The sequence below is a fragment of the Perca fluviatilis genome, chromosome 15 (genome assembly GCF_010015445.1).
Source record: "Perca fluviatilis chromosome 15, GENO_Pfluv_1.0, whole genome shotgun sequence".
NCBI lineage: Eukaryota > Metazoa > Chordata > Actinopteri > Perciformes > Percidae > Perca > Perca fluviatilis.
Genome location: NC_053126.1, coordinates 3,263,606 through 3,276,150, shown reverse-complemented (window position 1 = coordinate 3,276,150; position 12,545 = coordinate 3,263,606). Strand labels below are relative to the sequence as shown.

At 41.8% G+C, this 12,545-nt stretch overlaps 1 protein-coding gene across 1 annotated transcript; it reads right to left on the bottom strand.

The window, feature by feature from the left end:
* Window positions 1-12,055, bottom strand: LOC120573829 (cysteine protease ATG4D-like). Its single transcript, XM_039823688.1, has 11 exons — window positions 11,903-12,055; window positions 7,945-8,184; window positions 6,747-6,830; window positions 5,876-6,049; window positions 4,648-4,978; window positions 4,490-4,554; window positions 3,441-3,568; window positions 3,277-3,355; window positions 3,089-3,165; window positions 1,413-1,532; window positions 1-323 (listed from the first exon to the last, which is right to left on the bottom strand). Exons 2-11 carry the CDS (start codon window positions 8,135-8,137, stop codon window positions 138-140), a joined length of 1,437 nt encoding a protein of 478 aa, XP_039679622.1. The 5' UTR covers window positions 8,138-8,184; window positions 11,903-12,055; the 3' UTR covers window positions 1-137.
* Between the last annotated feature and the right edge of the window lie 490 nt (window positions 12,056-12,545).

The following is a 12,545-nucleotide window of genomic DNA, read 5'->3' as shown; positions in this document are numbered from 1 at the left end:
CATTCGATTAGCATGAAAACATGTCCCAGAGAACGGTCGACTGGGTACACATCTGTTATTAACCCCTAGGTTCGTTGTGCACCAGAATTGTCCTTTAAGATGAATCCCTGCAGACTGCAGATCAGATGGTCTTCTGTTCATAACAGAACAAACTCATCCATGCTGCTGCAAGTGTCGACTCTTCTCCGCTGCGTCTTCCTCTGGATGTAGGCCATGTTGTTGGCGGCTGCGTTGGTTCGCTCCTCCTCCTCCTCTTCCTCCTCCTGACTTTTTCCTTTGGCGAATATAAACATGGGGTACATCTCCGCCGATGTGGACAGAGCCTGTCGGAGAAAGAGACAGAACAATCACTCGACCAGTTCTACAGATAACATTTGATTCATAATTTGGTAAATGGACATCAGCTTTGAACCCTCTCTAAAAAAAAAAAAAAAAAAAACACACAACTAAAAAACAATATATTTATTTATTTATTTATTTATTTATTTATTTATTTATTATGGTTGGGCTAGCCTGACAAACCAGACCCACATCCAGATGTTGGGTCTGGGAGTTCACCATTGGCTGGGCTCAATCCGAGGGGCGGGATCAACGGTTGTCTTTCAAATTCTCTCTGCACGTAATAGGATAGCGCTACAACCAACCAGAGCAACGAAGAAGGTAGCGGAGCTAGAGTTTGGTTTTTCCAGCTCGCAAGCCAACGGAGAGTTGCTAGACTGACCTTGGCTGCAGATTACATTTGCTGCCGCTAGGGCGGTCTAGATTTCTAGGCTAGGGTTGGGCATCGTTTTGATAGCGAGAATTCAGATTCTTCCTTTTGATTCTGGTTCTTATCGATTCTCGATTCCGATTCGTTGAGGGGTAGAGATGAAACTGGTCACACGTTTATTTCACAGATAAGAGGGACATTTTATTTTGAATCAATGGGGACTAACAGTTTTACTGGAAAAGGAGAACCAGGAAATGATACGGGGGCAAATGCAACGCTACCAAGCCGCGGCCGAGTGACGTGCGTCGCCGAAATGCGCAGTTACATTTTTCGAGAGGTGCACGTCAGGCTACGGCGTAGGGTCGGTATCTCCACGTGCCTCCGTACGCAGCCACGGCGTCGATTTTACTCCGAAGCACAAATCACGCTTTAGAAGTACACATTAATTCAGTAGTCGGCTACAGGGTTGAATATTAAGTTCTTTGAGGGCCTTCTGTAACTCATTTTGGGGTACAATGGTTCTGGAGAAAGCTACAAGCAGCAATACAGGAGACCCGAGGAATCGGGCACGTTGTGAACGGGCACTGTGCAAGTACAAAATAAATTCAGACAGATCTTTGGAAACAAACCAAAGCTACACAGCAGCATGTTTAACAAGGCAAGTGTTCCATGAACGGAGACCCAAAATAACCCAATCACATACCTCCTCAACAACTGTGCACAGTGACTCAAAGTCCTTCTGGCCTTTAGCATAGAATCCTATAGTACAGCTGGGGTCCATGCGAGAGAAAGCCATTTTCCTGGGATACTTACAGTGAAACGACTGCAAGCAGAAGAAAAAAAAAAGAAGGTCTCCTTAGATTCAGGGAAAATATATTCCTACAAGGTCTGATGTGGATGTTATGGATCAACATTTATACTGGAGTTTATATCAGTGTCTGTGAGGTTTTTAGTCACCAGCCAGGTCATAGTTATCCAGGGAAGGGTCAAACCTAAAGGCAACGAGACTTGGTTAAAAGGTTAACCCTTGTGTTGTCTTCCTGTTGACCGAGCAACTTTTAGTTTTTTTGGGTCAATATTTTTTTTTTCCACAATTGTCACTTTTTTGTCCAAGTTTTTTTGTCACCTTTGCGGTTGGTTTCTGTGCTTTTTTTGGAAGTTTTTTCTTACGCCAGGTTTTTGAAGCTTTTTCCCAAAAATGTAGCATTTTTTTCCAATGTTCTTTTATCAGTTTTTTTTCTTCAAATGCTATAAAATTGAATAAAACACCCAAATTCAAGGTAATTAGTGAACTGATCATTTATTTTACTTGTGAAGAGCGTTGTAGTGTTTTTGGACAATTAGGTTGAAAGAAACCCACCTTTTTTTTGTTTTGTTTTTTGATTTCTTGAGATGTGGGATGACACGCAGCAAAGGGCAGCAGGTCGGAATCGAACCCTGCGCCGCTGCAGGACTCAGCCAACATGGGGCGAACGCTCTCACTGGGTGAGCTAGAGGTCGCCCCCACATGTGGTTATATAGCCAAAAGATGTAATATAGAAACCTTTTGAAAATGGGTCAAATTTTACCCAAGGACAACAGGAGGGTTAAGATCTGAGAGACGTCTTCAGTTCTGAACTGAATCTGTCTCCAGAGTCCAGTAGCCCTTCAACTGAACCCTTCCCTGGATTTATATATCAGGGATTCCCAGAAGGTACTTCTGCAGTAGGTGGGGAAAACATGGAAAGATTGTATAGTAGCTCAATTAATACAAATAAAAAAAATCTGAGTTACAATTGAATTTTCTTTAGGTCTTGTGTTGTCCACAACTCAAAAGATATTCATTTTTAACCCTTGTGTTGTCTTCCTGTCCACTGTGCAACTTTGTGTTTTTCTGGGTCGAAATTTCAACATTATGTCGTTCTTTTTCTACACTTTGACGTTAGTGTCGATTATATTCAAAATTTCTTGGCCATTTTTTAAAATATGTTTTTGTCAATTTTTTAACAAGTTTTGTGTCGCTTTATTCAATGTTTTTGTCACCTTTGGCGATGTTTTTAATGTTTTTTTTGGTCACTTTTTCCAGCATTTTTGTAGCTTTTCCCAACATTTGTTACTTTTTTCAATGTTGTTTTGTCATAGAGGACAACAGAGGGGGTTAAGAAGCTGGAATTAGATCATTTTTACATTTCTATCTTAATGAATTACTCAAACGGATTATCAAAATAGTTGGCAATTACTTAATAGTTGACAACTAATCGATTCATCTTTGCAGCTCTAGTTCTTTGTGTGAAACCAGTCATGTAAAGCTCTAGACACCACCGGTTTATGTGACTGAGCACAGCTGTCCCAGGACCAAACAAATCCAGAAAGCAGAAGAGAAAAAGTCCATCCTCATACCTCCAAGGGAAAGTTCTCCTTTGTTGTATCCACTGCTGGCCGACAGTAGTGAGGGTCCAAGTACAGCAGATGGTCATCTTTTAGAGCACAGCAGGGCCAGAGGGAGAAAAAAAAAAAAAGACAAAGTGAAAGGGCTGGCATCAAACAGCTGCGCACAATGATTGTGACGTACACGGTCCTGCACGTACCCTGGAAGCCGACGAAGAACAGGGAGTGCTTCGGTTTGCCCCCAATGATTCCAATGCAGCATTGTAATGTCAAGAGTTTCTATGGGAGAGAAGGAGGGATGGGTTGTCACGCTCTGTTCTTACAACATGTACACACTGGAGTGACTGCATTACATGTGGTTTACTTTGACACAAGTGACGTAGGAGGGATTGAGATCTCGTCCTCCGAGTCGCACGGGAACCAGGATGATGACAGACTTCCAGGACTGAGGGTGGGGCCCCTCACACAGCCCCTTCACATCTTCCAAGTAGACTGGACACATAGGAAGGAAGAGAAGAGACACACAAAGACATGTCCACATGGGTCAAATATTCTTTTAAATACTTCTGTGTCCCATCACAATTAATTTTTTAATTAAAGTTCATTTAAATGTAAGTTCAAAAGAACACCAACAACAATAGAGAGTAGAAACACAAAACAGGGGGTGTGGGAGTCCTCTGCCAAAAACAGGTTTTCTATTTGAATCCCATTTCCTGCATTTTCAACATAAGTTTAGGGACTATGATGATAAAAAAAAAAAAATTCAGAAAATAATTAAGTTGATGGTAATGATACATTCTTCCAGAAAGAATAGTACTAAACTACGTATAAGAAAAAGATGTGTTACTTGCTTTATTGAATAATTGTGTTGACTTTGGGTCAAATTGACCAGTTTTTAATTTTTGTTTTATATCACAAAATATGGGATGTAGAAATAAGCGCTGAAAATGTGTAGAAGAAAAATTTAACAATTTAAAACATTGGAAAAAGCAAAAAAAAGAAAAAGTGAAAAAGTCAGAGAAGAGAGAAAAGATTCAAAAAACATCAAAAAAAAAAAAAGGTTTTTTTTCCAAGGTTTTTCATATTTTGAAAAGTGTGTGTGTGTGTGTGTGTGTGTGTGTGTGTGTGTGTGTGTGTGTGTGTGTGTGTGTGTGTGTGTGTCTACGCCCTAGCGTGCACCTACTGACCTTGGTTCACAAATTGCTCTCTACTTTCAAGCTCTCTAAATAAAAGACGATATAACAGGTGCTGTAAAAGGCCAGCTTTCCTCAGGAATACTGAAGAATGTCTAAATAAGCATAAAGCACTCGGACGTTGTTTGAACAGCTGTGGGGAAAGCGGTGCGTTTCTGAGCCCAGCTGCATTTGCTTCGCACTTCAGAGGATAGAAAACTGACCAATGAAAATGACTCACTGGTGCAATCCTGTGCAACATACACGACTAGATTGGGAAGGTCTGCCGATGCTGCCACAGCTTTCCTGAAACAAAACATAAATGGAGCGTAGGATGTGACATCTTGATGAACGTTGGTTGGGATGATTGCGTTGGCACGTCACGACTGTGGGACTCACCGGAGGATGTGCGCCGCCATGGAAGGTCCGTACCAGTCCCCGGCTTTCTTCCCCGAGCTTTTGCCCAACTCCACCAGCTGGTGTATCCCAAAAGGGGCTGTGGGGTGGTCTGCAAACCATGACACCACCCTCCTGTGTGTAGCCTCCATGGGTCTGTCCATGAGGGAACCCAGGCTCAGTTTTCGACTCAGGCTCAGTTTTCGACCGCTTTTTTTGGGCCCTTCCTTTACATCCGCTCCACGCTCTGCGCTGTCTGAGGGGCGAGTCAGCGGCAGGTCCATGTCGTCTTTGAACGCGTGGTGGTCATGGTGGCTCGCAGACCAAGTCCAACCTAAAAATGGATGTAAAGATAAAGCAATATGAGTATTATACAATACTGATACATTCTCGTTTCTGCTGCTTTCAATCAAACTACTGAATAATAAGAGATAAGGTAGGTGTAGGTGTGTGTAATTTATTTATTTGAACAAGGACAGTGCACAAAAAACAATAGATGTCTTGTGCCAGGTTGTAGCAAATTGCTAATTTCCACCTGTCGCCCCTGGACAGGTAGATGACCCAATAAAATACAAAGTATTTACAGTACAACATATACAATACAGATACATAAAGTCAGAAAAATCTACAGACATTATTGTCACCCTATCCCACCTCAAAAACACACAGTAATGTAGCAAATCAATTTACTGGTGGGAGCAAGTCTGCTTAGTTAACTACCAATGCTTTGCCAAGCGTGAAAATGAGTGCAAGTTAGTGCATGAAATTAGCTCTGTAGGAAGAGTATTCCATTGATTTATAGCCAGAAATGAGAATGATGTCCTCCCAAATGCAGTTTTGCGTCTGTGTGTCTGTGTGTGTGTCTGTGTGTGTGTCTGTGTGTGTGTGTGTGTGTGTCTGTGTGTGTGTGTGCTGCTTGAATGTGCTAAGTTTAAGCATAGGTAATATTTGTGGTAGTCACCGTTATGGTTGTAGGATGTGCAATATCTGGTAGGGCACTGGTGCACTATTTTTATTTTGTTATGGTATTGTGCAATTGTGCAATACATAATTTATTGACCACAGCAGGATTTAACGGGAAATGTGCAATCTGGGAAGAATTAACGCTACAGTGCGTAGTTTCTGTCGCCCTCTCGAGGACTTCTAAGTAATGACAACAACACTGTCGGTGCGTCCACATGATACAAGCCTTCGGCGATCAGACAGCAGTGTGCCGGTGTTGTGTGTTCACCTGGTGGCATCAGGTGCAGGAGCAGGCCTCGGGCCAGCAGCGTCTGCCCCGTGCGTAGAACACAACCCCAGCCGCTGTCGCTGGTCAGAGAGCAGCCGGCCAGCTGAGGGAAACCCCGTCTGTACGTCAACCACAGCAGAGACGCAAAGGAGCGCCGGAAATGCTCTCTCTCCTCTGAAACAACGGCAGAGCGTGAATTAAAATCTGGTCTGGTTGAAATAAACCCTTAATTCACCCATTTACATGTGGAGATATGCTGGCTCTATACACGCTAAAAGTCCTGATTATTTACATGGAGTCTGGTGGAGATATGCTGGCTCTATACACGCTAAAAGTCCTGATTATTTACATGGAGTCTGGTGGAGATATGCTGGCTCTATACACGCTAAAAGTCCTGATTATTTACATGGAGTCTGGTGGAGATATGCTGGCTCTATACATGCTAAAAGTCCTGATTATTTACATGGAGTCTGGTGGAGATATGCTGGCTCTATACACGCTAAAAGTCCTGATTATTTACATGGAGTCTGGTGGAGATATGCTGGCTCTATACACGTAAAAGTCCTGATTATTTACATGGAGTCTGGTGGAGATATGCTGGCTCTATACACGCTAAAAGTCCTGATTATTTACATGGAGTCTGGTGGAGTTTGGTGATGGGGATTTCGGGGCTGTTTCATGTTAAACTAAAAGGATCTTACTCTTTAACAAAAAGGTCTCTCTGTAGGGATCCATCCCATAATGTTGTCAGACACTTAGAATAATAATCTGAGTCTGTCAGCGGCAGAAACATTGGTCACTTAGACACCAGTGCATGGGAAAATAGGGTCCAGGTTGAAAAATGCAGAAGAGTACCCTTTTAAGGCCTCACCATGATCCTTGAGCTCGTAGGATTGTCCAAACATGATCACAGGAGAGCTCTTGCTGAACTTGGATTTCTGCTTTAAGGACAAGCCTGAAACAAAGGGGAAAGAGAAACCGTTTCAACTCACACACCAAAACAGAAGAAGCTGGTCTGTTCTCATTACACAGTAACAATATAGTCTGGATCACTTCCAGGATAAAGCCTGAACACAGGGAGGTTTTGGGACTGATTGGTGGGATTGCTGTGGACCAAGTACACATGGAGATACACTGGTAAGAGCCAATGAGGTTTAACCATGTATCAGCTCATTTAAATAGCTCACGTTACTGTATTGTGTCAACAGTTAACTTCATTTAATATGGATGTGGCGTTTTTGTTTGCGGGGAGCAAATGTTCCACCAGAACAAGTTCCTTCCTGAGACTATTTAGCAGAGCCACCGTCCCTGCTTAGCGCCGCCCAAGACGATTGTGATTGGTTTAAAGAAATGCAAACAAGCAAGAATGTTTTTTTTTAATCTCCTATCCCAGAATGCATCTGGGGTGTAGCCAGACCTTCCTCCACAGCGCTGAGGAGACAAATCTGACAATGCGAGACTAGCGAGAAATTACAATATAAAAACTATGTCAGAAATAAACCCATCAGTGTCTCGGTGTCCCAACCGGCAGCAGGAGATGGCCGTCCGCCAATAGCCAGGGTCTGTGCGAGGTTTTTTTCTCGCCACGGTCGCACCAAATGCATGCTCGTGGGAAATTAGAGTAGATTAAATTCAGCTTTATTGTAATTGTGCAGAGTACAAGTACAACGAAATGCAGTTTGCGTCCAACCAGAAGTGCAAAAAGAGTAGAAAATGCAAAGCGGGTTAGACAGGTGGTGCATAGACAGGACAAGAAATGCAGTGCAGTGTGGACAGTAGTATACTGTTGGTTTACAGATGGTGGATTAGAGTAATATAAATTAAACATAAATGTGTGCTGTATTAGCAGTTACCTTATAAGAGCAGAATAAATATGGCTATGTAAGATGAACATTGTATGGACAACATGTACAGATATGTGTAATCTGTATGTTCAATTCAATTGTTCAAAAATTGTTTGGTCTTTGTAAATTATAGAGCGTGGTCTTGACCTACTCTGTAAAGTGTCCTGAGATAACTCCTGTTGCGATTAGACACTGAATAAAATCAAACTGAACTGTGAAACCGACCATATTTGACACTGTTCCATGCTGAGAGGAACTTGGATTTGAGCTGGCCTCTCTCCTCCGTCTCCAGGTCCTGCCTGCTCACTCCCGGGCCCTGAGGCTCGGCCGAATCAGACGAGAGGAAGAGCCAGTCGTCCATCAGGTCATCTGTTGGGGACTGGCCCTCGCTGCGAGCTGAGGACGCGTTGGGATTCATGACAACAACTGAAGGCGACCGAGACCAGAGGAACTGCTCCTTATCTCCTACGGAGACATAGAAGGAACATTAAACAACATTTCCCCTGGAACTGATGCTTTATTGTTAAACCACAGTAAAGTCAAGAATTCTCCATGACGGTAAGTAGAAAGGGAAACCATGTGACTGCATCCTGTGACTAAAGGAATTTCAGAAATGTCAACTTAGTTGCAGCAAGGGCGGAGAGCTGGGAGCCTTTTATCACCCACGTTTGGCCGCTCTAAAATGTCACAATGGTAGATCCAGCAGTCACACATTCACAGCAGAGCCCGACCGATAAAGAGTTTTTAAGGCCGATATCGATACACATATTTGGGGATTAAAAAATCTGATAAAAATCGGGCGATATACAGTACTGTGTGAAAGTCTTAGGTAGGTGTGGAAAAATGCTGTAAACTAAGAATGCTTTCAAAAATATAAATAATGATTGTTTATTTTTTATCAATTTACAAAATGCAAAGTGAGCAACCAAAAAAAAACATCTAAATCACATCAATATTGAGTGTTACTACCCTTTGCCTTCAAACCAGCATCAGTTCTTATAGGTACACTTGCAACAAGTCAGGGAACATTGGGGTGGTCGGCCAAGAAACTTAGTGCAGCAGGTGAAAAACACATCAGGGCATATTTCCCTTCAAAAGTGGAAGATGTCCAGCAGTGCCATCAGCTCAGAACTGGCAGAAGCCAGTGGGACCCAGGTACACCCATCTACTGTCTGGAGAAGATGTCCAGCAGTGGTCTTCATGGAAGAGTTGCAGCCAAGAAGCCATACTGCCGACATAGAAACAAGGCCAAGCGGCCTAGGAGAATTGATGCTGTCTTGAAGGCAAAGGGTGGTCACACCAAATATTGATTTGATTTAGATTCCTCTTCTGTTCCTTCACTGCATTTTGTTAATTGATGAAAATAAACTATTAAACACTTCCATTTTTGAAAGCATTCTTAGTTCAAGATCCAGAAACGCATAACAAAATATAAACATATTTCCCTAAGATTAGTTATTTTTCCTCACTAAAATAATAATAATAATAATAATAATAATAATAATAATAATATGATAATGCAGTTTAAAAATAAACTTGTTTGTTTTATTTGTCTCAACAGAACAACAAAATATATTAAAGTTCTGATGAATAAAATGTTTAAAAATACAAACTTAAGATATGAAACTTAAAGGAGTGTTGCCAACAGGGACGTTGTAGAGCTGTGTGTGTGTGTGTGTGTGTGTGTGTGTGTGTGTGTGTGTGTGTGTGTGTGTGTGTGGTAGAGCGCCCTCTGGTGGACAAACTATGCAACACCAACACTCAGAACATGGTTGAAGGGGGTTTCGTTGGTTTTTATTTTATTTTTTAAATATTTATTTATCAGCCGTTATAAAGGCAGATACCAATAGTTTGAAAAATGCCTATTATCGGCCGGCCGATAATATCGTTCAGGCTCTAATTCACAGACAATACGAGCAGTTATAGTGTAATCAGTGGTTGAAAAAGCAGGGTTAAAGGACAATTCCGGTGCAAAATGAACCTAGGGGTTAATAACACATGTTCTCTGGGACATGTGTTCATGCTAATCAAATGTGTCTCTAGCTTGAAACAAGCTAGTGCGGACCACTGGTTAGCCGCTAACGCTAGCTTTCGGGGCAGAGGGTAAATCTCTATTTCTACACCACTAACAAGGCTCAAAATATCACCACACTTCCACAGTAGCATAATGAGGGTCCCTACATGTTAACCCAAGCATTGAGAACTTTGTAAGTGTGCAGACAGTTTATTAAAAAGATAATTCACAAAGACAGTACTGTTCATGTATACAAGCAGGCGCCATCTTGGGAAAACAGTCATGACCAGTCGTTCGACTGACCATGGCTCTTTTCCAAGATGGCGCCCGCATCTACGAAAGTTGCAAGGGTGGTTTTTCCGCTCACAGGCGCTAGGGAGGAGCGACGACCACCATTCAACTCGAAAAAAGTCATATAACCATTCCAATGACTCCGAAACTGTTCAGTTAAGGTAAATTAAGCTAAAAAACTGTATAATTCCCCTTTAAACAGCCTAAGTCCAAACTGCCTGCGAGCTTCTCCTGTACTATACGATAATTCCTCTATGTGACCCAATCGTTAGCTTTATAAAAGCGTGAGGTACAAGGTAATGGAGCCTTTTATACATTGTTGTGTTTCTTTAGAAATAAACAATGGACAAATAGAGTCTTTAAACGCTTCAGATGTAAAGTTATTCGCTGTCAAAGTGACGTCAAAATGAATGGGAGTCAATGGGATGCTAACGGGAGGAGATAGCTTTGTAGCATCAAAATGTCTCCATCGGCGGTACGCTTTCCGGAGGCTGGCTATTAAAAGGTGCCCTGCCACACGCATTTCATGACTTTGTGGTGATGTCTGAAGGTCTACCATGGACTCTGTAACCTTGGTTACCTTGTTTCAAGCCATTCTAGCGTGGTATAGAAAGCCTGCAGAAAGACTCAGCTCGATTTCCGCCAGTTCTCATTAATATTAAAACAAGCTAAGCCGTTTGAATCTGATTGGCTAACAGCTAGCCAATGAGAGCCTGGCTGTCAGCATCCTTTACCCAGCCCAACTGGACGAGCTAATGAATAGTAATGAGCTCAGGCAGCATGATGTCAGACTGACCAGCTTTTGTGATTGGTCCGATTTCTCTGCTTATTTCTGTTCAGTGTGTAGAGCTGAAAGAGGAGGTAGCAGTTCATTTTCACATTCACAACATAACACAAACATATGGACCTAACATATTTCAAAAAATACAAGTAAAAACAGTTTTGTATGGCAGGGCACCTTTAAGAGCTCCTGAGGCTTTTCTTTCCAACTCTCTCCTTCTCCCCCCTCCCGTTAGTGTACGACAGTGACAGCGTGTAAAAAACATAAATAGGTTACCTTTTAAAAAACACAAATATGGGATATAACGAATTAAATATAACTCTGTTTTACAAACGTTTTGGACCAAACTGTCATCCAACTGCAGGTTATGCTGCATTCACGTAGTGTAGGAAAAGAAATGGAAAAACGACTTGCCGACTGGGACAATTCAAGATTGAATGCCCAACAACTCGAAACGAAAGTTGTTTTCTACACACGACTTTGGCCCAGTTGGCGTCATGTTACGCAGCAACATTGAGGACGAAAGTATAGCTTAATGGTAACACTTTGTAAGACTATCAATTCACGTATTGCTTGAAAAACAAAAACAAACATTTGCTCACGTCATTTGTAACGTGGGTTTACAGGTTGTAAAAGTTACTTGCCGTTAACCTACAGTAAGCTAGATTAATTAGACAAGTTTTTAGCAGTTTTTAGCAGTAACCTGATGACAAGTCAGGTAACGTTAAAGCAATATTTTAAGTGGTTTTAGGGAATGTAACTGGTGCAGCAACAAGCCCGGGGGTTTAAAAATCACTAATAAAGCTTCAAATTGGAGCTAAATACAGGAAGCATGTTGTTTAAACTATGCAGTCAAATACAACACGTCTTGTTCGAAGCATCCATGTTTGTTTTTTTCCCTACATTACGACTTGAAGCTCATGAACACGCAGAAATCGGAAGAAGAAAGACTTTTCCAACTCGGGAAAAGATGCAGGACCATCCGAGGAGCACGTGAATGCAGCATTATCAGGTATCCAACTTCATACTCTGTCTACTCGTAACACAACTCCGAGAAGATATTATGACATTATCAATGAATGACATTCGTATTTTACCTTCATTCGGGCATCCTCAAAGTGGTTCCTTTAAGGAGAGCAAGCCATTTGATGAATTTAACTCTTCGGTTTTCGTTTTGTTTGGATCAAAACAACCTCCGCTCGCTCTCCGAGAACAAGAATCCGAACGAAACAAATGAGCTGCACTCACTTCCTATTTAGGCCTGTCACTCGTTGGTAGTGCTGTGATTGGTTAACAGCGGACCAATGATAAAGCGCCCCTCATCAATAGGGGCTTGGCGGGGCTTGGCGGCTTCAAAATATGAGCGTCTATCCCTGAAATGTGCATGGATGTATTAAGAGAACGGGAATGTGTGTGTTTCATTGTTGGGCAAGTTACTTCAAAAATGTAATCCATTTTGGATTACTAGTTACTGTCATCTGAGAGTAATTAGTTATATTACAATATTACTGTCTCTGTATTGTAATGTGTTACACTACTTTTGCGTTACTTGGACCAAAATATCCACGGAAGTATGACTTGGCATTCTAAAATGTTAAAATTGAGTTTACTGCTCGTCATTATATATCCAGTCGAGGACACTATGGTACAGCATAATGACTGTGTAGGCCTCTAAGGCTAATAACAACTTAATATAATAGACAGTGAAGGCTCATGACACAATACAAAAAGTAACAATCA

Bases quoted from the DNA above. Each gene is read 5' to 3' on its own strand.
- LOC120573829 (XM_039823688.1), bottom strand. From the start codon at position 8,137: ATGAATCCCAACGCGTCCTCAGCTCGCAGCGAGGGCCAGTCCCCAACA. The intron at 3,356-3,440 runs GTAAACCACATG...TCTCTCCCATAG, and splicing joins CCTACGTCACTTGTGTCAAA to AAACTCTTGACATTACAATG. The intron at 324-1,412 runs GTATGTGATTGG...TTTCTCCGACAG, and splicing joins TGTGCACAGTTGTTGAGGAG to GCTCTGTCCACATCGGCGGA.